This window comes from Rhinopithecus roxellana, chromosome 9, assembly GCF_007565055.1.
Source record: "Rhinopithecus roxellana isolate Shanxi Qingling chromosome 9, ASM756505v1, whole genome shotgun sequence".
Classification (NCBI taxonomy): domain Eukaryota; kingdom Metazoa; phylum Chordata; class Mammalia; order Primates; family Cercopithecidae; genus Rhinopithecus; species Rhinopithecus roxellana.
The window spans coordinates 103,250,111-103,276,126 of record NC_044557.1 but is presented as its reverse complement, the minus strand read 5'-3'; the positions used below and the strand labels follow the sequence as shown (position 1 = coordinate 103,276,126).

Genomic DNA, 26,016 nt, shown 5'->3' with positions numbered 1-26,016 from the left:
GGGAGACTCCATCTCAAAAGGAAAAAAAAAAAAAAGAAAAAGAGTTGTTCAAAATGTAAGAGCAGTTCCTTGCCTGTTTCGAGGAGGGTACTAGAAAGGGCGAGCGAGAGGCCCGCCTGTTTCGAGGAGGGTACTAGAAAGGGCGAGCGAGAGGGAGGAGTGTGGAAGGGAAACCCTGATAACTACACCTTTTAGCCCACGGCTGGAATTCTCTTCCTTTGCTGAGAAAGATCAAATAAAAGCTGTGCAGGACAAGAAGACAAAAATGAGCCAGGCATGTTGGTGCATGCCTCTAATCCTAGCTACTCGGGAGGCTGAGGCAGGAGGATCGCTTGAACCCGGGAGGCAGAGGTTGCAGTGAGCCGAGATCACACCACTGCACTCCAGCCTGGCGACAGAGCGAGACTCTGTCTCAAAAACAAAACAAAAGAAAAAGCTGTGCAGGACAACATTTGCTGAAGTTTTTGATTTATTATTAAATTCCTCATCTTCCATCCCAGCTAATTCACTGAGTAAGGTAATGGCCCTTTGTATTTAAGATGATGTTATAGGCTGTGATTAAAACTCATGTGGCTGAAAAAGGACAGGATGATCAACCTAGCAGACAAAGCTCCACAGCTCTCTCGTGTTTCTGTGTGACTTGTGAAAGAGGCACTCAGTGCTCTTTGTTCCAGTCTATCTTCTCCAAGATGTTTGCAGGGTGAACAGCCTTAAAAAGGAGACAGCGTCTACCTCTGGAGCAAAGGGCAAGCATGCTCACTGCCCATTATCAAAGATTAGAGTTTCCCAAACTCAGCACTCCTCTCCTGTGTGCATCACAAGACATGGTAATGCACATTCATCGTATGTGAACGTAGGCATTCCTTCTGTGCCCATTATGTGCCCTTGGGACTTGGAGGCAAGAGAAACTGATGCAAATACACTGAAGTTTATACTGCCTGCTGGACCATGGGTCATAAAATCCTTTGTCTCTGATCCAGGAGTCTCCTTTCTGCCAGCATCCATGAAAAGTGGGAGAGGCTAACCTGTTAGCTTACAAGTAGGGTAAGATCTCAGACCCTTCACAGGGTAAGATCTCCAACCCTTCACAGTGCTTGGCACACCCTTCTTAGGAATAGCTTAGTTTCATATCTCAACATTCTTGGTCATTCCCAATGAATTTACCTAAACAACGTGGATTCTTATGGTGCTGGCTATAATATCGTAACTGTTTTTAAAAGACCACAAATCTAAAAGCCTCCTTGATACACTTCCCCAACAGATTACCTTCTAAAGGGGTAGTAGGCCTAAGATACAGTACTTATAACGGGATAGGAAAAATCCAAAAAGAAAACAAAACATAAACTGAATGCAGTAGAAATTATTTGAGACAGAAGCCAGTTTTATAAAACATAAATAATCATTTATACTCCATGATTAGCAATGGATCCTGTCTGAAGTAAACAAGGACAACTAATACAGTACAAGATGTTTGTGCTTTTGTTTTTTATGACCCACTAAGCCAAGATTTGTATCTCTGTATGGAACTGATTTTCAAATGGACAGAAATGGTCTTTGATCTTTCTGAACCACTTGTCTTCAAATTCTTCTGCGGATGCAGTCACCAAGGCAGTCAGGGCTACGGAGCCAACACACTTCACCTCTGGGTGAACTTCATCTTTTATTTTTTCTGGGATATCTTCTCCCATAACCTGTAACAAGAGGGGGGAAAAAACTGTTCCAATAAGAGGCAGTAGACATGGAATGCTAGTTATCAACTGTAAAGGCTTTCACTCAAAGGCAGAAAATAGCAGCCAGGGGACATTCCCAACCCATTGAAAAGATGTTTGTTCGGAAGCAGTTATCCGTCTACCACCATACCACCCTGACGTGCCCGATCTCATCTGATCTCAGAAGTAGTTATCCAAGGACAAGTAAAATATCCCATATTTCTACTCTCATTCTCCCCAAGTGAAAGAATCACTTCGGTACTGCTGTGGCAGCAGTATTATTTGGCTTACCAGGAGTACTGAGTTACCCTTTTTGTTTCAAAGAGCATATTCTGTTGGTGAGAATGCAACTGTGGCATGTAGCTGGGCCCACCTTTTCCTGACCCAAAAGGACTCTAATCTCTCTATAGCCAAAGCAATCTTAGGGATTTAAGGAGCCCGTTGCCAATGAAGGTACAATACTGCCCCCTACTGGTCAGAATCAGGCCCAGATGAACACAGGGTCATGTCCCAAGATTCTGGGTTAGTTTCTTTGAGAAGACATCACAAAGTTAGGTTGTAGAAAGCTTGTACCTGAACCCACTAAGTAAGCAGTCTGACCTTGGGTAATGACAATGAACTAAAATTAAGTTCCAAAACATTTCATACTATCTGGCATGAAAGCTTATGTAGGTAGCCATGGAGCAGGGATGTTGTGGAGGGAATTTAAGTTCCACATAGATTTGCATTAGATAATCTCCAAGGTTCCTGCAAACTCGGATATGGAATGTGTTCATGAAAACTCAAACTACAATGAATTAAGAAGCAAGCTCAAAGAATGGTTTTGAGGCCTGGGTTTAAATCTTCAAAGATTACATATTGTTTGAGGAAATTGCCAGTGAGAGCCAAGTTTCACTAGGCAACAGTCAGTATTTACTAAAGCCTGGTATGTCACCAGTTCTAAGATACCTTTTTGTTTTTGTATTTTAACATCTCTAAAATCAAGATGTAGCTGAGCCAGGTGTGGTGGTTCACACCTGTAACCCTAACACTTTGGAAGGCCGAGGGCAGGATGGTCGCTAAAGGCCAGGAGTTAGAGAGGGCGGCCAGGGCAACAGAGCAAGATCCTGTCCCTACAAAAAAAAAAAAAAACTATTATTATCATTTTTTTGAGTCGGAGGCTCGCTCTGTTGCTCAGGCTGGAGTGCAGTGGCACAATCTTGGTTCGCTGCGACCTCTGTCTTCTGGGTTCAAGCAATTCTCCCACCTCAGCCTCCAAAGTAGCTGGGACCACAGGCAAGTGCCACCACGCTCAGCTAATTTTTGTATTTTTAGTAGAGACCGGGTTTCATCATGTTGGCCAGGCTGGTCTTGAACTCCTCATCTCAAGTGATCCACCCACCTTAGCCTCTCAAAGTGCTGGGATTATAGATGTGAATGAACCACTGTGCTCGGCCAAAAAATTTTTTAAAAATTAGCCGGGTATGGTCCCAGCAGCTACTTGGGAGGTTGAGGGTGGGAAGATGCCATGAGCCCAGGAGTTGGAGGCTGCAATGAACTATGACTGTGCCACTGTACTTCAGCCTGGGAGATAGAGTGAGACCCCACCTCCAAAAACGAAAAAACATATTTGATAACCACTGGAGTGAGGCTTTATGTGATACTGTAAATGGCATCTTCTTTTTCTTTTTTTTTTTTTTTTGAGACAGTCTCGCTCTGTCGCCCAGGCTGGAGTGCAGTGGCGCGATCTTGGCTCACTGCAACCTCTGCCTCCTGGGTTCAAGCTGTTCTGCCTCAGCCTCCCGAGTAGCTGGGATTACAGGCATGCGCCATCAGGCCTAGTCAATTTTTATATTTTTAGTAGAGACAGGGTTTCACCGTGTTAGCCAAGCTGGTCTTGATCTCCTGACCTCGTGATCCACCGGCTTCGGCCTCCCAAAGTGTTGGGATTACAGGTGTGAGCCACCGCGCCCAGCCGACATCTTATTTTTCTTTTAGTGACACATCAAATGATGTCTTAAACTGATGGTTTCCTAGATTCAACGAAATGCAGTATTTTAAAATCTGGGATAAAACACCAAAAATGCCTTTCTTAAAAATAAAAAAAGATAAATGAATAACAGTAAGACCCAAACACACTATTTCCCAAAGAGGGATAGGCAAGCACAATATTTACAGGTGTCCAAAAATCTGCCAAAACAGTCAGCCACATAAACATTTTAAACTTCCATATGCCAAAAAAGAATCATAAACTTCAGAAAATATAGTAACATATAGAAAGATACTTAAGTGTAATATAGACAGAACTCTTAAAATTGCCACGAAAAACAGAAAGAATAATGAAGTAAAAGCAAGACTAGGCATCTGACATGACACAAACGGTCAATAAACATGAAAGAATTGTTCCACTTAACAGTAAATAAACATGAATGCTAAAAATATTACATTTTTACCTACTAAGCTACCAATTTTTAAAGTAATATTAAGTTAAATTATATAAAATAGCTGATTTAAGAAGCCAAAATGATTGATTTCACACGGTTCAATCTAATAGTCAGGATCAGGGTAGAAAAAACAATGCTTTCACATATTGCTGGAGGATATATAAATTGAACTAACCTTTCTAAATGAGAATTTGGAAAGGTGCTTTTTGGAAATGACAATTTGGAAATGTGCTTTAAGCCTTTAAAATGCTCATATATTTAAATGCAGTGATTCTATTTCTAATAATCTGTTCCAAAAGGTACAAATGCACACAATAATTTTCTTGCAAGGATTTATTAAAATAGGTACTGAGTATTTGTTAAATGTTCAACACAGGGAACTAAGTAAATTATAGTTTGTCCAAAAACTGACTACTATCCAGTCATTAAAAATTATGTACTCAAATATAATATTTAGGATATAGGGTCATGCCCATGTCATAATGTTAGGTAAATATCACAAAACAGAAAATAAAATGTACAGTTTGGCAGTTCCTAAAAAAGTTAAACAAAGCTAATATATGACCCAGTAATTACCTTCCTAGGTATATACCCAAAATAATTAAAAACAGAGACTTAGCCGGGTGCAGTGGCTCACGCCTGTAATCCCAGCACTTTGGGAGGCCGAGGCAGGCAGACCACTTGAGATCAGGAGTTCGAGACCAGCCTGGCCAATATGGTGAAAGCCTGTCTCTACTAAAAATATAAAAATTAGCTGGACATGGTGGCACACGCCTGTAGCCCCAGTTACTTGGAAGGTTGAGATAGGAGAATTGCTTGAACCTGGGAAGCGGAGGCTGCAGTGAGCCGAGATAGTGCCACTGCACTCCTGCCTGGGTGACAGAGCAAGACTCCGTCTCAAACAAAACAAACAAACAAACAAAAAACAGAGACTCAAACATACTTATATGCTAATGTTCACAGCAGCATTATTCACAATATCCAAAAGGTAGAAACAACTCAAGTATCCATCAATAGATGAGTGGATAAATAAAATGAGATATGTACATATATATGAATATTATTTAGCCATAAGAAGGTATGAAGTTTTGATAAATGCTATAATATGGATAAACCTTGAAAACATTATGCTAAGTGAAATAAAGCAGATACAAAAGGACACACATGGTATGATTCCACTTATTTGAAATATCTAGAATAGATAAATTCATAGAGCAAAATAGTAGATTAGAGGATCTAGCAGGTAGAGAGAGAAGGGAATAGGGAGTTATTGCCTAATGGGTAGAGTTTCTGTTTGGGGTGATGAAAATTTTTGGAAATAGTGGTCAAAGTGGCACACCACTGTATATGTACTTAATACCATTGAATTGTACATTTAAAAATGATTAAGATGGCAAATTTAAGTATTTTATCAGAGTAAAAAAGAGGGAGAAGAGCAGTTGTTATAGAATAAAAAACACGTATGAGACAAAAGGACCACATATAGTATTTAGACCTTATTTGGATCCTAATTCAAATACAAGAATTATAAACAGGAAAAAAAATAAGCATATGATCAAAGAATATTTAAGGATATGGGGTTATGTTATGTTATCACAAGTCAACTAAAATTAAAAGCACAAAATAAAGGCTCATGCCTGTAATTCTAGCACTTAGGGAGGCCAAGGTGGGACGATCATTTGAGGCCAGGAGTTTGGGACCAGACTGGGCAACAAGTGAGACCCTGCCTCTACAAAAAATTTTAAAACTGGCCGGGCGCGGTGGCTCAAGCCTGTAATCCCAGCACTTTGGGAGGCCGAGGCGGGCAGATCATGAGGTCAAGAGATGGAGACCATCCTGGCTAACACGGTGAAACCCCGTCTCTACTAAAAACTACAAAAAACTAGCCGGGCGAGGTAGCGGCGCCTGTAGTCCCAGCTACCCGGGAGGCTGAGGCAGGAGAATGGCGTGAACCCGGGAGGCGGAGCTTGCAGTGAGCTGAGATCTGACCACAGCACTCCAGCCCAGGTGACAGAGCGAGACTCCGTCTCAAAAAAAAAAAAAAAAAAAAAAAAATTTTAAAACTAGCTGGACATGGTGGTGGGTGCTTGTAATCCTATGAACTTGGGAGGCTGAGGTGAAAGGACCACTTGAGCCCAGAAATTTCAGGCTGTAGTGAGCTAAGATTATGCACTGCAGCCCAGCCTGAGTGACAGAATGAGGCCTTATCTTTTAAAAAATAAAAACGAGCACAAAACAAAATGTGCATTATAATCCTAATTACAATCCTAACGAGGGCCCAGACATTTTCCATCTTTTTAAAAAGCTCCACTGGTATATCACATGCATTGTCCACATAGGAAACTACTCTTCCACCCAACCAACAGATTTATTGAGCATGGTGAAGAATACAAAGATGCTCAAAACATACTATTACTTATAAGGAACCTAACATCTAGATGAAAACATAAGACACATTCTCATGTCTTTTTAGGGCCCAAAGAGCTATCTATTCAAGCAATCACTCTCTGAGCTCAGAGGAAGGAGAAATTACAACAGAACAGAGTATTCCAGAAAAGCTTCCTGGAGGATGTAGAACTTGGGGGAAGTAAAAGACTGACCAGAAGTGTTATTTTTGTGTTTTGTTTTTTGAGGCGGAGTCTCCTTCTGTTGCCCAGGCTGGAGTGCAGTGGCACAATCTCAGCTCACTGCAACCTCCATCTCCCGGGTTCAAGCAATTCTTCCGCCTCAGCCTCCCGAGTAGCTGGGATTACAGGTGCCTGCCACCACGCCCAGCTAGTTTTTTGTATTTTTAGTAGAGATGAGGTTTCACCATGTTGACCAGGCTAGTCTTGGGCGCCTGACCTCAAGTGATCCACCCACCTTGGCCTCCCAAAGTGATGGGATTACAGGAAGTGTTTTGATGAGTAGTTCCATTTTAGACATTTTGCACTTGAAGTGACAGAAGAGTAATCAATAATTATCCCAGGTTAACCACCTACAGGCAATTAATCTGACATGAGACACATGTCCCAGAGATGAGACTAGAGATAAAGACTGGAGAGTAATCAACCCAGAGGTGACAATGGAACCTAGGGGTGTGGTGATGATTTCTGTGAGAGAAAGTAGAAAACAGAGAGGCCCAGGGAATCCTTAGTATGCCATTACTTATGCTACAGAAGAAACCAGCTGAGTCCCAAGAGGCAGAGGAACGTTAAGAAACACAGGAGAGGCCGGGCGCGGTGGCTCAAGCCTGTAATCCCAGCACTTTGGGAGGCCGAGACGGGCGGATCACGAGGTCAGGAGATCGAGACCATCCTGGCTAACACGGTGAAACCCCGTCTCTACTAAAAATACAAAAACTAGCCGGGCGAAGTGGCGGGCGCCTGTAGTCCCAGCTACTCGGGAGGCTGAGGCAGGAGAATGACGTGAACCCGGGAGGCGGAGCTTGCAGTGAGCTGAGATCCGGCCACTGCACTCCAGCCCCGGCGACAGAGTGAGACTCTGCCTCAAAAAAAAAAAAAAAAAAAAAAAGAAACACAGGAGAAAAACAGACTAGTGTAGCCTCTCAGAAGTAAAAGGAAGAGATGGGGCGTGGTGGCCCAGGCCTGTAATCCCAGCACTTTGGGAGGCTGAGGTGGGTAGACTGCTTGAGGCCAGGAGTTCAAGACAGACTGGCCAACATGGTGAACCCTGTCTCTACTAAAAATACAAAAATTAGCAGGGCGTGGTGGCGCACGCCTGTGACCCCAGATACTTGGGAGGCTGAGACATGAGAATCACTTGAACCCAAGAGGTAGAGGTTGCAGTGAGCTGAGATCGTGCCACTGCATTCCAGCCTGGGTGACAGAGCAAGACTCTGACTCAAAAAAAAAAAAAAAAGCCAAGGAAGGTTTAAATGTTAGTTTAAAAAACTGACCTTTGAATTTCTATGTAACCATCAAAGTAGTAACAGGGTGGGGCAGAGATAAAATGGACTTGCAGCTGGCAAACACAAGCTCCAGATCTGCTCTGCCACTGAAAATCTGACCAGAAGGAAAGTCACAAGCTCTCTGAGCCTCAATTCTAGCTCTACTCATCTTCACAAGCTGTTATGATGAATGGAGGAAAAAAAATAGAACTGCTGCACAAATGCAAGCATTCATTCATTCGTTTATTCAGCACTGAAACAATTATTGGGCATTGACGATGTTCAGACAGGCAGGTGCTAACAAGCGCTGACAAGTACATGAAACACAGCCCCTGCCATCCCACATGCTGCAGGGGAATGCCGATCAAGAGGCCGCCTTGGTGATTGCTGAGTGATCAAAAGGCACACAAAGGAGGGAGACAAGTCCTTCAGTAGATGAGATTTGGCCCTGCTTTTTAAAAAATGCTATCAGAACCAGGGAAAATATCTATGAGGCCTCGTTTCACACAAACCCGAGGGATACACTCACCTCAGCTATCAACAGCAAAGTGTCTTCTTTGAAGCTGAACCCTTTCATTTTATCTTCAATTTCCTGCTGAGTCCTTAAGTTCCTCTCCAAAGCAAACGATGTTTGCTGAGGTTGGGTAAACTGAAGCAGAAGCCTGAAAAACCGAAAAGTCCCAATGCGTGGCGAAAAGTCCCAACGCTTCCAGATAAAGGAAAGCCGCGAGGAAACGTTCAGAGAGCCCAGGTATTGAGTCGGCTGCGAGTCGCACCAGGTTAAAAAGCAGGTACCCACCCTCACTAGAACTATCATTTCAATCCCTAAAGCTTCCGACTCGGGATCAATTGCCCAACTTTACATTGGAGATTCATCTTTTCTAAAAGATAAAGACTAAAACTGCTCAAAGAAATCTTTAGAGAGCAACACGTGAAAAGAGCTTCTGGCCTCAAAAGAGCCTCCTGTGGAAGTCAAGGGATTGAAAGGATGAGTAATTTGGAGTGAAAGGAACGAGCCTCCCAATCAGACTCCTCTCACACAGGCCCTCCGGATTTGCTCCTTTGAAGTCAGTGTTCTGTGACCCTTCCATCTCGCTGACCCCACAGCAACTTGACCGCAAGGACTAATTAGATTCGCTAGCACGCTTCAATTACCCCAAGCAGGGCCAAATCTTTGATGACCCTCTGACAACCACTCTGCGATACCTTACCACTGACTTCCCCGTCATGACCATAGCTGGTCTCCTCTCTCATTTAACTTCCTCCTGTCTTCCTCATTTGGCTCCTTCTGTTTTTTTGTTTTTTGTTTTTTGAATAAATACTCAATATGCAGATCTTCCCCATTTTCTCACTGGTACCTACTGCAGTGCCCAGAAGCACTTGGCTCTCCATACTGTGGAACGTGCCCGACACTATGCTAGGCATTGAGAGATCTTGATGAGCAAAACACATTTGAGGCCTCATGGAATGGAAGGAGGGAGACAGCACATAAGCATTTCAGGTAGTGACAAGTGCTATGCAAAAAACCCAAGGCAGGGTGGACACAGTGTCCTCTTCAGATGCGGTGGTGTAGGCAGGAAGGCTTTCCTGAGATACCAGGCAAGCTACGAGCTACCTGACGAGGAACCTAGTGGGAGAACATCTGGGGGCGAGGGCTTGGCCAGGGAGAAGGGGGCTCTGACACAGGAACAAACTTGACATGCTTGAAAATCATTAAGATCACTGTGGCCGGGCGCGGTGGCTCAAGCCTGTAATCCCAGCACTTTGGGAGGCCGAGACGGGCGGATCACGAGGTCAGGAGATCGAGACCATCCTGGCGAACATGGTGAAACCCCGTCTCTACTAAAAAAATACAAAAAACTAGCCGGGCGTGGTGGCGGGCGCCTGTAGTCCCAGCTACTCGGGAGGCTGAGGCGAGAGAATGGCATAAACCCGGGAGGCAGAGCTTGCAGTGAGCTGAGATCCGGCCACTGCACTCCAGCCTGGGCGACAGAGCGAGACTCCGTCTCAAAAAAAAAAAAAAAAAAAAAAAGATCACTGTGGCTGGAACACAGTCAGAGAGAAAAATGTGTAGTAAATGAGGTGGGGAAAAAAAGGCAGGGCCAATTCAAATCAGACCTTGCAGGCTGTGGCAAGCAATGTGGAACTGATGTAAGTGCAATGGGAAGCCACCGGGGCGTTTCAGAAAGGAGCCTGACCTGACTCACAGGTAAAACGATCATCTGTCTGCTTCAGTCTGACCCGTTGACATCACCTACCCGGCCTCGGGAAGCATTCACCTTTGTGATCCCTTTGATGTAACTTGCTTTCCGCCCTCTGGATATCCTCCAAGCACCTAAGTGTCGGTACTTCAAGCCTAAAATCATTGCCTTCCATCCCAATTCGGCTCTGCTCATCTTCCCAGGTGTCCTATGTCGGCGAAAGGCACCGCCATCCACCTGTGCGTCCCCGAGAGCCTCTGCAGAGACTCTTCCATTCTCTCACCCTCATCCTTCCCACACACTCCGCTGGTCACCAAGTCCTGTCTATTCTATCATGCAGTGATATCCATTTCTTTTTTTTATTACCACTGCACCAGCCTAGGTCAGGCCCTCATCATCTTCCACTAATTAGTCCACAACCTCTAGTCCTTAGCTCCTCCTTCTAATCCAGCATCGCAGTCACCAGAGCTCTCTAAATCACAGGTTTTGGCCAGGCGCGGTGGCTCACACATGTAATCCCAGCACTTTGGGAGGCCGAGGCCGGTGGATCACCTGAGGTCAGGAGTTCGAGACCAGCCTGACCAACATGGAGAAATCCCATCTCCACTAAAAACACAAAATTAGCCGGGCGTGGTGGTGCATGCCTGTAATCCCAGCTACTCGGGAGGCTGAGGCAGGAGAATCACCTGAACCCAAGAGGCAGAGGTTGCGGTGAGCCGAGATCGCGCCACTGTACTCCAGCCTGGGCAACGAGTGAAACTCCATCTCAAAAAAAAAAAAAAAAACCAAACACACACACACACATACACACACACAGGTCTTATCACATGCTCCCATATTTTAAAAGTGCAAATACTCTTCAGGCCTTCAGCACAAGGACCAAACCCTTGTGACATCGAACATCTTGTGCTAACAATAAAAACAACAAAAATAAAAGTACTAATCTAACGTTTACCGAGTGCCTACTACATACAATGCAGGACAATAAGTACTTTAAAGACTTTAATTCTACAACCCCAGGAAGCAGGCATTTTCCCCATTTCTCCATCTGTCAAGATTAAGCAACTAGAGAGCAGAGTTTAAGGACTGTGTGCACGGTCAGACCGCTGGCAAGAGTCTAGGCTCATCCACTTAGCATCAGCAATTTACTAAGTTCTTCAAAACCAGTTCTGACACCAAAGTCCTACTTCCTACTTCCTCTGCCACCCTGGCACTGTGGCCACAGCCTACCTCAAGCCCTTACCACTAGTACTGCTCTTACCACCGGACAATGTGACAAACCTGTTCTAGAACGGATCCTCTGCCCTCCGGGTGGTGCTTTCTTTCTTTTTACCTAGCATGCCTCTTTCCACATGGGGAATATTAACGTGGAGTGAGCAAGACAAGCTGGAAGAATACAGGGTGGGGAATCGGAGACCAGCTCCAAATCCTGGCCCTGCACTTCACAGCTGCACTACTTTAGGAATGATTTTAATAGTTTTCTGGTCCATCAAGTGGGATCCCAATAGGTACCCCAGAGTCATGAGGATTAAAATGAAATAATGTATATACAGCATCTAGCACTCAGTGGTCAACTGACAAGGGTTCCTACCGGGCTCATTCAGCACAGGAATCATCCCCTCTGTAAAGGCTTCCTTCTCTTGGCCACGCCAAGAGCTCCCTGACATTGGTCCCCCCAGAATTCTGCTCACAGCACTGATACACTATTTAGCACCTGTGCTGGCAGTTACTGGCTAGACATACCATTTCCCTAAGTCAGTGAGTGGCATAAGGAAAGGGACTGCTTTTTAAATGATCTTTGTGATCCTAGCACCAAGCATATGTCTGGCACACAGTTGTCATTCAATGTGCCTCTGAATTAGTGACACGGTCAATGCTAAACAAGCATCCACTGAATACATTTTAAAATTTGCCAAATAGGGATGGAAACGGTGGCTCACTCCTGTAATCCCAGCACTTTGGGAAGCCGAGGCAGGTGGATCACCTGAGGTCAGGAGTTCGAGACCAGCCTGGCCAACATGGTGAAACCCCGTCTCTACTAAAAATACAAAAATTAGCCAGGTGTGGTGGTGCATAGCTGTAATCCCAGCTACTCAGAAAGCTGAGGCAGGAGAGCTGCTTGAACCTGGAGACAGAGGTTGCAGTGAGCTGAGATCGCGCCACTGCACTCCAGCCTGGGCAATAAGAGCAAAACTCCATCTCAAAAAAATAATAATAAAATAAAATTTGCCAAATAGATACCACTTCCCAGTAAGCCTGTTAATACTTCTTGAATCCTCCTGAGTTGAAAAATCTGTACATTCTTTGGTACCATTTGAAACATGAGAGAATCTGCTTCTTCTCTCATCATTTATAGAACTGGTCAAGTGTATTCTCCCCACCCTTCCCTCAAACTCTTACACTTTAAGGATGAAAAGTACTTGGTATCCCTAGGCACAAACCATGGGAATTCTCTAGAGAATGAATTAAGCATCATCTACTCCCATTATCAGCAATGCAAACACAAGAGCTGATTTTCTTCTTTAGATTTCTGTGGAACATATAAACAGAAAATTCCTTCTTTAAAATATCTCCTCTCCCTTTTTCAGTGTTTTATACATTTTTATTTTCCTAATTTTTAATGTTTTCTAATCTTAACATTCCATCTTGGGCAATGACACAGGTTATACTGCTTTTTTACTCTGAGTCTCACTCTGTTGCCCAGGCTGGAGTGCTGTGGTGTGATCTCAGCTCACTGCAGCCTTGGCCTCCCAGGCTCGACGGAGTCTTGCCCTTTCGCCAGGTTGGAATGCAATGGTGCAATCTCAGTTCACTGCAACCTCCGCCTCCTGGGTTCAGCGATTCCCCTGCCTCAGCCTCCTGAGTAGCTGGGATTACAGGCAAGCGCCACCAAGCCCAGCTAATTTTTTATATTTTAGTAGAGACAGGGTTTCACCATGTTGGCCAGGCTGGTCTCGGTCTCCTGACCTTGTGATCTGCCCACCTCGCCCTCCCAAAGTGCTGGGATTACAGTCGTGAGCCACTGCGCCTAGCCCGCAGTTAACTTTTTAAAAAAAATTTTTTGTAGAAATGGGATTTCAACATGTTGCTCAGGCTGGTCTCAAATTCCTGAGCTCAAATGATCCACCTGCCTCAGCCTCCCAAAATGCTGGGATTACAGGCATGTGCTACCACACCTAGCCACCATAGGTTGTATTCTTAAACAAATGTAGTTTTGTTTCCAAGTATTACATACTAGAACGATAAACGTTCAACACAACCGTAGGAAACATTCAAAAATATATACCAAATATCTAGCCTAGAACTTTTTGAAGCTTAAAATTAGAAAATAAAGCCTGTACTCTGAGCTCACTGCCAAATGTTGCTTAAGTGACTCTCAGCTTACCTGGTTCTTATAAAAGAGGCACATGCTTTCAGCTGAGTCTCTATCAACACTGTTTCTCTCTTTTCTGCCATACAGTTTTGGATATCTGTAATAGCTTTCTCATTTTTCTGGCTATTACTGCTATTTGCTTCCACAGGAAATAAAGAGCTCTCAGGCAAGGTTTCAGGAAAACTCAAAAGACAGTCTTTTCCTGCGTGTGGAAAGGAGGATTTGATAGTTTTGTCACTTGAGGTGAAACTGTGCTGTTTCTGAGATGACGCAAATGCTGCAGAAAGAGCTGGCTCCAGATTCAGGTAAGCCTCGGCCAATTTGCCCCAGTTCCAAGGATTAAAAGGATGCAAAGAAATCAGTTTCTGCAGGCAGAAAATTGTTTTCTCCAAGTTCTGCAAACTTGAAAAAATAGCAAGCTGGAGGTAGAGTACCGTGGTTAAATGGTCTGTGTTGGTTGCTTTATTTTCCTAAGGAGAAAAAAAAAGGTTAAAAAGTTTAAACTTCAAAGCATTTTCCATATAAAATGAGAATGCCTAAAAACCCAAGTTGTATATGTTATAAATCAGAAGTATCTTTCAGTAGCTATACGAATGACCTAAATATATTTCAATACACCTCATGTTTGAAACCATAAACCTAGAGAGATACATGCTATCTAGAGAAATAGTCGCCAGCCATTCTCAAACGTCCTAATGTCATAATAACTTAACAATTCATATGATGGTGGCCTGCCAAAAGTTCGGCATCAAAAACATAAATATCCATTTATGTCCTATTTTTATTATAATCTTTACTGTCTTCAGCCAGATATCTGAAAGACCCAGCCAATTTTCTTAGATCCTGGCCTAATGATTCCATTGTAATATTCAAGGCTTTCTAAAAATTCAAATGGTAATTTCCTTGAGGATTTGAACAAATTCCACTTCCAAATTTTATTTGGCTTAGACATTTTAAACAGGATAGCCCTCAAGCTCTCCCTGCTTCATGACGCATTCTAATTGAATCCAAATGCCTTCCCTGGTAACCATTACCAAGGTCAATTATTTTTGGCCAAAAGGGGTTGCTTAGTTTCCTTCTGATCAGAAAATCCTTTTCAAATCTCCTTAACCAGCACCACCATCTCTTGCCTAACCTGCCATATGGCAAACGTCCTCTGGGTTAGTAAAACCAGGTCTGCTTTTGTAAGTTAAAGTTTGCGGAGAGCAGATGGCAGACTCAAATTACCTTCAAGTTGACGTGAGGTCTAAGGAAAGCCTGGCCTGCGAGGTCCAGATCAGGCTCCCTCATAGAATCACACTGAGCATGAAACAGGAGCAAAACTACCTGGTGTATGGCCCTGGAAACTATACACCAGCAAGTGAAGGCCTGTGGGCAGCTCTAAATATTCCCACACTGAGTGAAAAGATAGGAGATAAAGCCCCATACAACTGATGTGGTGACACTGTACCTTCCCAAAGACAGAACACATCTCGTTTTATTGTTGCTACTGTTTAGCATCTGTCCTTCCCAACAGACCATTTAGCTCCATAAGAGCTTTCGTTCAATGTAAATTCCTCGTACAGAGCACAGCTCCTCGGCCATCACAGATGTTAAATCACGTTTGAGTAATGGCTTTTCTAAAGTCAAATCATGACTTTTATTTATAAGGAAAACAACGTGTATAGACTACAGCTGTAACAAATGCTACCCTTCTTCTGTAATCAGTCTATAGGGCTTTATATTGTTCAGAAACATTTTTTTTTTTTTGAGACACAGTTTTGCTCTCATCTCCCAGGCTGCAGTGCGATGGTGCGATCTCGGCTCACTGCAACCTCTGCCTCCCTGGTTCAAGCAATCCTCCTGCCTCAGTCTCTGGAGCAGCTGGGATGATGGGCAGCTGCCACCACACCGGCTAATTTTTGCATAAAGTAGAGATAGAGTTTTGCCATGTTGGCCAGGCTGGTCTCGAACGCCTAACCTCAAGTGATCCATCCGCCTCGGTCTCTGAAAGTGCTGGGGTTACAGGCATGAACCACTGTGCCCAGCCTCAAACACATTTTGATATTGAGAAAGCAAGCATATGTTAAGGTGGAGGCTGTTACTCACAAACTATGACTCTGATGACAGGGTTTTGTTTGTTTGTCTGTCTGTTTGAGATGGAGTCTTGTTCTTTTGCCCAGGCTAGAGTGCAGTGGCATGATCTCGACTCACTGCAACCTCCGCCTCCCAGGTTCAAGCAGTCCTCCCACGTCAGCCTCCCAAGTAGCTGGGACTACGGGCGCCCACCACCAGGCCCAGCGAGTTTCTTAAAATTGTCATTAGGGATGGGGTTTTACCATGTTGGCCAGGCTGGTCTCGAACTCTAGACCTCTGCCCACCTCAGCCTCCCAAAGTGCTGGGAATACAGGCGTGAGCCACCATGCCCTGTCAATGGTATGGTTTTGAGAGCTGGATTAGTAAACTCCTTTCTGGAAATTAAATTATATTTAGGCTGGGCATGGTGGCTCACGCCTGTAATCCCAGCACTTTGGGAGGCCGAGGCGAGCGGATCACGAGGTCAGGAGATCAAGACCATCCTGGCTAACATGGTGAAACCCCATCTCTACTAAAAATACAAAAAATTAGCCAGGTGTGATGGCGGGCACCTGTAGTCCCAGCTACTTGGGAAGCTGAGGCAGGAGAATGGCATGAACCCAGGAAGCGGAGCCTGCAGTGAGCTGCGATCGTGCCACTGCATTCCAGCCTTGGTGACAGAGCGAGACTCCATCTCAAAAAAAAAAAAAAATATATATATATATATATATATATACACACACACACATACATACATACATACATATATTTAAATGAGTTTGAGTGATTTTCCAGAATACTACAACTCCTTCTGTAACAATAACATTATGATGACAGTTAACATTTACTGAGTGCTTACCCAGTGCCAGGCACTATTCTAAGTGTTTCCCTCGTTTAATCCTCCTGACAATTCTTTAAAATAGATTCAATAACTTTCCTTATGTTATAGATAAGGCAACTGGGTCACAGAGAGGTTAGATAACTTGCCTGGCATAATATGGCTGGTAAGCAGGAGAGCTACAGTCAGTTATACTAAAAGTCAAGGAACAAAAGGTACTGAAGAAGAGGTGATATGACTGGGCAAGGTGGCTCACGCCTGTAATCCTAGCACTTTGGGAAGCTGAGGTGGGCAGATCACTTGAGGTCAGGAGTTTGAGACCAGCCTGGACAACATAGTGAAACCCCGTCTCTATTAAAAATACAAAAAAGGCCGGGCACAGTGGCTCATGCCTATAATCCTAGTACTTTGGGAGGCTGAGGTGGGTGGACTGCCTGAGTTCAGGAGTTTGAGACCAGCCTGGGCAATATGGTGAAACCCCATCTCTACTAAAATAAAAAAAATTAGGCAGGCATGGTAGCGGGCACCTGTAATCCCAGCTACTTGGGAGGCTGAGACAGGAGAATCGCTTGAATCCAGAAGGCGGAGGTTGCAGTGAGCTGAGATCACGTCATTGCACTCCAGCCTGGCTGACAGCAGGAGACTCCATCTAAAAAAACAACAAAAAAAATTAGCTGGGCGTGGTGACACGTGCCTGTAATCCCAGCTACTTGGGAGGCTGAGACAGGAGAATTGCTTGAACCCAGGAGGCGGAGGCTGCAGTGAGCCAAGATCGTACCACTACGCTCCAGCCTGGGCAACAGAGCAAGACTCCATCTCAGAAATAAAAAAAAGAGCTGATATATATACGTGTGCTGGTAAAAACCCACCAGACACTACATGAGCACTGCATGTACACAATGTATTATTTGTCTCCTTAGCATTGAACCCAGAACCAGGAAAACAGGACTGAAATGTTTGTTGAGTGCTGAGCGGATAAATGAAAAGGAGTTATTTACTACCAGAAAGCCGTTTTCTTACCACAGTTACCACGTAAGCATACCAACCACTATAAGAAAATGTTCTAAGTATTCAAGAAATAAGTCCTATTATAAATTTTATCCAAAAATCATGAAAAGAGGTGAATGGGCCGGGCGCGGTGGCTCAAGACTGTAATCCCAGCACTTTGGGAGGCCGAGATGGGCGGATCACGAGGTCAGGAGATCGAGACCATCCTGGCTAAAACAGTGAAACCCCGTCTCTACTAAAAAATACAAAAAACTAGCCGGGCGAGGTGGCGGGCGCTTGTAGTCCCAGCTACTTGGGAGGCTGAGGCAGGAGAATGGCGTAAACCCGGGAGGCGGAGCTTGCAGTGAGCTGAGATCCGGCCACTGCACTCCAGCCTGGGCGACAGAGCAAGACTCCGTCTCAAAAAAAAAAAAGAAAAAAGAAAAAAGAAAAGAGGTGAATGAATTTCAGCAGAAATTGTGAACAGAAAATGTTTGTATCTTGATGGGCACCTTGGGACTATTTTGTTCAATGTTACATACTGTGACAGGTTCCCTACAGAATGTGAAAAGACAGTAACTACTGTCACAAAAAACAGATATGGGTCAGAGCTAATAACAAAAGGCAAGGGTCCTCACGTAGGGAAGAAATTTAAAAAAAAAAAACAAAACACAGCTTACCAGGAAATGAGAATGCCATGCAGACAGGCAGGGTCCACTGAGATCATGTGCAAAGCCCACAGAAAGGGGCGAACCCCAGGAGCCCACTTTCCACCTGACAGTCCTGCCAACTAGATGGCTAGGACGCCTGATGCACAGTTCTGAAAGTCCAGGATTCTCTGACTGGTGTTTCTCCTGTCTAGTAACCATCCCCAGCACCGGAGACCTGGCATCGGCTGATTGGCAACAGATCCTTCTCTGAGCCACCAAAACAGATTCCCTAAGCTAGAAGGAACCAGAGATGACTCAACCCCTGCCAGGAATCCAGCTGCCACTGCCTTCAACGATCAAGGCAAAGAGAAGGAAGCACAACAGTGACGTGCAAGAAAGCGGAGAGAGCAGGACAGTAATGAAGGCTAGAGAAAGGCACCGGGAAGGCCAAGAGCACCGTTAATTTGCAGACTGGGGAGACTAGAAATGAACACAATTAAATCCCATCAAGTTAACTGCTCATGCAAATGCTTCCTTAACAAGTGATGTATCTTTCAGCTTAAGCATTAACCCCCAATTAGTAGAGAACAGAAAAGAAAGAACGAAACACAGCTGTTTCCCTTGTTCTTAGAACAATTACTGCCAAAGTTTCCTTGCAAGAGGCTGAGGTCCTATGCTGTGCAGCCCTAAGCAAGCAAAGGTTAGGGATTTCTCTTAGTTAATGAGACGGCAGATGTCAGCTCAATTGTGTGCATATGTTAGGTTGATCGCTGGGTGGTACATCCACAGAGCTCAAAATCAGTGCCACAGTGTCTCCTTAATTCCCTCCGAGGAAGAAAACTAGTCCATTTAGACTAATTCCCATATAAAATTTACACAAAAATCAATACAAATAATGCCTTAACCTAGAAACAAAAGCAATAGAATCTAGAATTGGAAAGAACTGCCTTTATCCCTTAAAAAGAAAATTCCACTTCAGAACGTGTGGAAAAAGGCAATAAAACTTTTTTTAAAGAAAAAAAAATGCTGAGTGCAGTGGCTCACACCTATAATCCCAGCACTTTGGGAGGCCGAGGCGGGCGGATCACAAGATCAGGAGTTCGAGACCAGCCTAACATGGTGAAACCCCTTCTCTACTAAAAATACAAAAATTAGCTAGGCGTGGTGGCGAGTGCCTGTAATCCTAGCTACTCAGGAGGCTGAGGCAGGAGAATTGCCTTAATCAGGAGGCGGAGGTTGTGGTGAGCCAAGATCGCGCCACTGCACTCCAGCCTGGGCAACAGAGTGAGGCTCTGCCTCAAAAAAATCAATAAAAAAGAAAGAAAGAAAGAGAATTCGCTCTTTTTCTTCAGCAAAGCTGCCAAGCTCCAGACACAGAGATGCAGACCTTTGTGAAGACCCTCACAGGCAAGACCTTTGAGGTCGAGCCCAGTGACACCACTGAGAATGTCAACGCTAAAATTCAAGACAAGGAGGGCATCCCACCTGACCAGCAGCATCTGATACTTGCGGGCAAACAGCTGGAGGATGGCTGCACTCTCTCAGACTACAACATCCAGAAAGAATCCACTCTGCACCTGGTGCTGCGCCTGCAAGGTGGCATTACTGAGCCTTCCCTCCGCCAGTTCGCCCAGAAATACAACCGCAACAACATGATCTGCCGCAAGTGCTGTGCCCGCCTGCACCCCGCTGTGCTGTCAACTGCCACAAGAAGGGCGGCCAAACCAACAACCTGTGCCCCAAGAAGAAGGCCAAAGAAGGCTCTTCTTTCCCCCAAACAGCAGCCTCCTGCCCAGGCCCCATGGCCCTGGGGCCTCAATAAAGTGTCCCTTTTGTTGATTGGGGAAAAGAAAAAAGGAAAAAAAAAATTCTGCAAATTCCACTTAAAAATAAAAAGGACTATTAAGTGTGGCTTGGTATGAGTATTTAGTCATTTTTGTAGGGGGGACCTTTTTTGTGCTTAGAAAAATATATGTTAATTGTAGAAATTTTGGAGAACAAAGTCTAAAAACAATCTAATGAAGAAAACAGATCACTCATAGCCCTTCCACACTGAATGTTACTCCTAACAAGAGAAAAACCTCTGCAAAGGAGATTTTCAGGCAATAAAGAATTTTGAGAATGACACAAGAAAAGTATTACAAGAAAATGATTATGCCTAGGTTCCAAGCTGGTCATCATAATAAAACTCTCACACCCCTGACAATTTTCTTCTGCTTATCCAAACCCATAGATTTTGCTACTAGCAAGAAGTTTGTTTTGTTTTCAAAAAATACACCATTCGACCACCCTTATAGAAATATGTGTGAAAATCGCAATAAAATCACTCACCAAGTTTGCAGCAATCTCCAGCGCTTCCATATGCCTACCCAGGTGAGCCAGACACCGAGCCTGACCTTCCTGGACATCCCTTTTCATGGCAAAATTGGTTGGTGACAATTTTTCAGAGATACTGGAATACTCCTGCAGTGCTTTCTGGAAATTATTTGTTAAATAAAGGAATGAAAGGAGGAAAACACAACAGAAAAAAGGATTCAGAATAGGAGTGATTTTTTTTTCGTAGGTGGAAAGTAATGTTATAACTGACCAATGAATTAAATGAATATTTCAATGAATGAAAGAAGATTTCAGCATTCTAGTGATATGGTTTGGCTGTGTCCCCACCCAAATCTCATCTTAAATTGCAGCTCCCATAACCCCCACATGTCGTGGGAGGGACCTGGTAGGAGGTAACTGAATCATGGGGTGGGTTTTTCCCATGCTGTTCTCATGGTAGTTAGTAAGTCTCAAGAGATCTGATGGTTTTATGCAAGGCAGTTCCCCTGCACATGCTCTCTTTGCCTGCCTCCATGTAAGACATGACTTTGCTCCTCCTTCACCTTCTGCCATGATTGTGAGGCCTCCTCAGCCATATGGAACTGTGAGTGCATTAAACTCTTTTTTTTTTTTTTTTTTTTTTAAATAAATTATCTAGTCTTGGGTATTTCTTCACAGCAGAATGAAAACGGACTAGGCCAGGCGCAGTGGCTCAAGCCTGTAATCCCAGCACTTTGGGAGGCTGAGGCGGGCGGATCACGAGGTCAGGAGATCGAGACCATCCTGGCTAACACTGTGAAACCCCGTCTCTACTAAAAAATACAAAAAACTAGCCGGGCGAGGTGGCGGGCGCCTGTAATCCGAGCTACTCGGGAGGCTGAGGCAGGAGAATGGCGTAAACCCAGGAGGCGGAGCTTGCAGTGAGCTGAGATCCAGCCACTGCACTCCAGCCTGGGCGACAGAGTGAGACTCCGTCTCAAAAAAAAAAAAAAAAAAGAAAATGGACTAATACATCTAGTCAGTCCTATTTTCCTAAAAGGTAGAGAAGGAATGGCTAGAGAAAATAATCACTACTACTATGGAAAGAATCATGACATAGTGGAAAGAACATTCTGAGACCAAATATACCAAGCTTTGAATTCTGGTTTTGCCACTAACTTACTTTATAACCTTTTCATGAGCAAAATAAAAACAGGATTCTCATGAAGATGAAATGAGATACATGTGTAACGCAATCTAACATCTAGCTGTTAGTTCTTCCTTTTTCCTACACATCTTGGGGTGATTTGCTCCTGTGGCACTGTGAAATATCTGTGCTAGAGGATCCTAAGTAATGAGGAGATACAAAACCTTGGGGAATAAACCTACAAGGACCCCAAGTAGATCCTTTTGTTGGAGTTACAGGAAACAAACAAATCATACAGAGCCAAGCAGAAAAGGACAGAAACTTGGGCACCTCAGATTACAAACACACATCACAAAAGGTTAAATTCATCTTCATAAACACCACACTAACTTGGCACACTGTTATTTGCGTATGCCATAATCGATAAAACAAGAGCCCACTTCAAGCACCGCCATCTTCTATATGTTGAATTCTACCTGATATTCTTGTCGTCTGTAGGCCAGGTCTCCTTTGAATTTCTTGAGAGTCAGCACTTCAACATCATCACTACTTTCTGTTTCTTCATAAAACCACTTGAAATCATGAAAACAGTCTATTAGAGAGTGAAGCTATGCTTTTCCACCTCATATCAGAAGCAATTTCCCATAATATAATTGATTAAACCTCAAAGACTTCTTCAAGTTGAGACTCAGGAGAAACACACTGACAAAGAATGAACATTTTAATTAGGGCTCCATTTTTATTAAAACGATCATAAGCTGCTCAGGTGCAGTGGCTTACACTTGCAATCCTAGCACTTTGGGAGGCCCAGGTGGGTAGGCTGCTTGATGCCAGGAGTCTGACACCAGTCTGGGCAACATAGCGAGAGAAAGACCCTATCTCTACAAAATATTTAAAAATTAGCTGGGTAGGCCAGGCACAGTGGCTCACACCTATAATCCTAGTGCTTTTGGAGGGCGAGGCTGGTGGATAGCTTAAGCCCAGGAGTTCAAGACCAGCATGGACATGGCAAAATCCTGTCTCTACTGCAAATACAAAAATTAGCTAGGTGTGGTGGCACGCACCTGTAATCCCAGCTACTTGGGAGGCTGAGGCAGGAGAATTGCTTGAACCCGGGAGGTGGAGGTTGCGGTGAGCAGAGATCATCCCACTGTACCCCAGCTTAGGCGACAGAGCAAGACTGTCTCAAAAAAAAAAAAAAAAAAAATTAGCTGGGCATGGTGGCATGCACCTGTAGTCCCAGCTGCTCAGGAAGCTGAGGTGGGAGGATTGCTTGAGTCCAGGAGTCTAAGACCAGCCTGGGCAACAGAGGGAGACCTCATTTCTACAAAAAAAAAAAAAAAAAGAAGCAGCCGAATGTGGGATGTGGTTGCTTGGGAGGCTGAGGTGGGAGAACTGCTTGGGGGTCTGGGACTCGGAGACTACGGCAAGCTGTGTTCAGGTCACAGCACTCCAGCCAGGGCAATAGAATGAGACCCTGTCTCAATTAAAAATATATTTAATAAGTAAAAAAAAAAAAAAATTATCACAGGTAATAAGCGCAACAATAATATGATACCTCTCTAGAAAAGCAGCACACAACTGTATGGTTTTATCTACAGCATTTTCAATACATAGGGCTGTGGTGCCTGGGAACCTACATTTATCTAGCATAGTTCACACTAGTTCTTTACTTTATTTATGTATTTATTTTTTTGAGAGAGCCTCACCCTGTTGCCCAGGCTGGAGTGCAGTGGTACGATCTCAGCTCAACTTCTACTTCCTGGGTTCAAGCAATTCTCATGCCTGGGCCTCCCAAGTAGCTGGTATTACAGGTGCGTGCCACCACACCCAGTTAATTTTTGTATTTTTTTTTTTTTGTAGAGATAGGGTTTCACCATGTTGGCCAGGTTGGTCTCGAACTCGTAAGCACAAGTGATCCTCCTGCCTCAGCCCACCTTGGCCTTCCAAAGTGTGTGAGCCACCGCATCCAGGCCACATTGGTTCTTTAAAATGAGACATGCTTTCTTGTAGAGAAATTTTAGTGTGACTGGAATAGGGATTGACAATTCTTTACTGAAAGGACATAGGAAAGAAGAATTATAGATATGGTGCAATTATAAAAACGTCATAATGGCCAAAAACTAGAATGTCAGCAAAGGAAACAGAAAGGCTAGACGGAGGCTCCAATGCAACGAAATACCAAAAACCTGTAGGAGAGAAGTCTGAGGAAATGCCCATCTGGGATACTTTATTTGCTTTTCTTTTTTTTTTTTTTTTTTTGAGACAGAGTCTTGCTCTGTCGCCCAGGTTGGAGTGCAGTGGCCCGATCTCAGCTCACTGCAAGCTCCCGGGTTTACGCCATTCTCCTGCCTCAGCCTCCAGGGTAGCTGGGACTACAGGCGCCCGCCACCTCGCCCGGCTAGTTTTTTGTATTTTTTAGTAGAGACGGGGTTTCACCGTGTTAGCCAGGATGGTCTCGATCTCCTGACCTCGTGATCCGCCCATCTCGGCCTCCCAAAGTGCTGGGATTACAGGCTTGAGCCACCATGCCCGGCCTTTATTTGCTTTTCTACTGATTTAAATCCTATGGATAAAAAGGAAAGTGAGACTGAGATTGACTACTGAATAAATAATATACGTAAAGGCAGTGGCTTACACCTATAATCCCAGCACTCTGGGAGGCCGAGGCGGGCAGATCACTTGAGGTTAGGAGTTCAAGACCAGCCTGGCTAACAACAGTAGAGAAACCCTGTCTCTACTAAAAATACAAAATTAGGCCAGCATGGTGGCACACATCTGTAATCCCAGCTAGTTCCGAGGCTGAGGCAGGAGAATCGCTTGAACCCAGGAGGCAGAGGTCGCGGTGAGCCGAGATCGCGCCATTGCACTCCAGCCTGGGCGACAAACTCCGCCTCAAAAAAAAAAAAGAAAAGAAAAAAGAAAAAAATCACTTGACTTTAGAATTTGTGTTAAATTCTATGCACCCGTACAGCACATCAGACCTGACAAAAGTATTATCATATACATCGTCTCATTTCACTCTCACAATAACTCTGTGAGGCAGCATGTATTATTTTTCTGAAGGGACAAATAAGGAGCTGACACCTTCAAGGCAAGTGACAAAGCCAATACTGGAATTCAAGAGTCCTATCTCATAACCAGTTTTTTAATGTTCTGCCATGTGATTTCCAAGCCCATTCCCTGTTTTGAGTCTACATGATCCAGGGCTGAAGGTAACTTTGAAAGAACGTATGTGATAAGGAGAAAATGTAACTGAAATAACCAAAAAGATAATTCGGTAATTATCGAGGGCCTGGCATCTTGTCAGTACAATTGTGAGGAACGAATGTGACAATATATGCGAAGGAACCCACCACTGTGCCCGGAACACTTCCGTATTTTCCATAAACATTAGTTTTGACTGATGAGCTATTTACACTCATGAAATAATAGGAAGTAATACTCTACTAATTCAAAAATATTCGCGGAGTCCCTATTATGAATAAAAACTGTTAGGCACTGCCAAGGGCATCAAGAACCCATGCTGGTGCGATCATTTAGCACTCCGGGTCTCAGGACTGTATGAGAATACTGACAAGTGCTTTAAGTAGAAGCTAAATAGAGGGAAGGGAGCCAAAGACAAAAATACTTGGCTGCAAGACGAAATCGGAAGAGTTTCTGGAGGAGGTGACATTTAAGATGTGCCTTGAAAAACTAATGTAACAGCGCGGGGTTGGTATGGGCAGGGGGAGCTCGCTGAAGAGGGAGGGGCGAGTGGGTCTGCCGGACGTCACCGTTTTGGGGAGCCTTACCGCCCGGCTGTAGGAGTAGTGAAGGCAAATGGAAGGTACCGGAGATTTCAGGGCAGGGGCGTGAGTCCAGCCGGCAGCAGCCAGGCCGGCCAAATGCCAGGTGGGAGTCAAGCTGCTGACAACGCGGGGATTCTCGCCCATGGACCCGGAATGGGGCCTGGGAAGTCCGCTTCCCCGTGGAGGGTGAGGGACGGCGGGGGAGGCGGCGGGCGCTGGAGCCGGCCAGGGTTTGCGTTCGCGCGGGCGGAGGGGCCGGGGCCCCCCGGAGGGCGAGGCCTGGGGTGCGGGATGAGTCAAAAGAGGCCCCAGCTTCTCACCTGCGGCTCGCAGAGCTTGGCGCAGTAGGACGCGGGCGGTCCTGACCGCCGCTCCCGCCTCTCCTCGAACACCGAGTCCTCGAACTGGCCGCCGAACAACCAGCACCCGGTATCCATCGCGCTCCCGCGGCCGGGGCAACGAGGAGGCGGGGCCCGCCGGAAAAGGCGGGGCTTCCATGGCCCAGAGCGCGGCAGGCTGGGACTTGTAGTCTTTGAGGGCGACGCGGGGACGTGGCCGCTGCTGGCTGGGAGTAGTGGTTGAGCTGAGATGATTATCTGACCCACTAACTGACCGAACCCCAGGACGGAGGTTTTGACTTCTTGTCAGGAGATGGACA

The 26,016-nt window shown here is 44.8% G+C and overlaps 1 protein-coding gene and 1 pseudogene across 3 annotated transcripts; one reads left to right on the top strand and one right to left on the bottom strand.

Annotated features, from left to right (window-relative positions):
• Window positions 1-1,362: 1,362 nt before the first annotated feature.
• Window positions 1,363-25,842, bottom strand: C9H8orf76 (chromosome 9 C8orf76 homolog). 3 transcript variants are annotated; one of them, XR_004059250.1, is made up of 7 exons: window positions 25,679-25,841; window positions 22,044-22,139; window positions 20,457-20,600; window positions 13,608-14,065; window positions 8,551-8,683; window positions 3,599-3,721; window positions 1,573-1,691 (listed from the first exon to the last, which is right to left on the bottom strand). XR_004059250.1 is itself a non-coding variant. In XM_010363880.2 (6 exons), the coding sequence occupies exons 1-6, from the start codon at window positions 25,793-25,795 to the stop codon at window positions 1,497-1,499; spliced, it is 1,143 nt and encodes a 380-aa protein (XP_010362182.1). In that variant the 5' UTR covers window positions 25,796-25,842; the 3' UTR covers window positions 1,363-1,496. The 3 variants fall into 3 exon arrangements, 2 of the variants coding, with proteins under 2 accessions (XP_010362182.1, XP_010362183.1); XM_010363880.2 differs by lacking the exon at window positions 3,599-3,721 and having other exon boundaries at window positions 1,363-1,691; window positions 25,679-25,842; XM_010363881.2 differs by lacking the exons at window positions 1,573-1,691; window positions 3,599-3,721 and adding an exon at window positions 8,250-8,469.
• LOC115899710 lies at window positions 19,472-19,947 on the top strand (annotated as a pseudogene).
• Window positions 25,843-26,016: the final 174 nt, after the last annotated feature.

Coding starts and splice junctions, on each gene's coding strand:
- C9H8orf76 (XM_010363880.2), bottom strand. CDS start 25,795: ATGGATACCGGGTGCTGGTTGTTCGGCGGCCAGTTCGAGGACTCGGTG. Junction 14,066..20,456: donor TGGAGATTGCTGCAAACTTG/GTGAGTGATTTT, acceptor TTTTCTCCTTAG/GAAAATAAAGCAACCAACAC. Junction 1,692..8,550: donor CTTTGCTGTTGATAGCTGAG/GTGAGTGTATCC, acceptor CTCTTGTTACAG/GTTATGGGAGAAGATATCCC.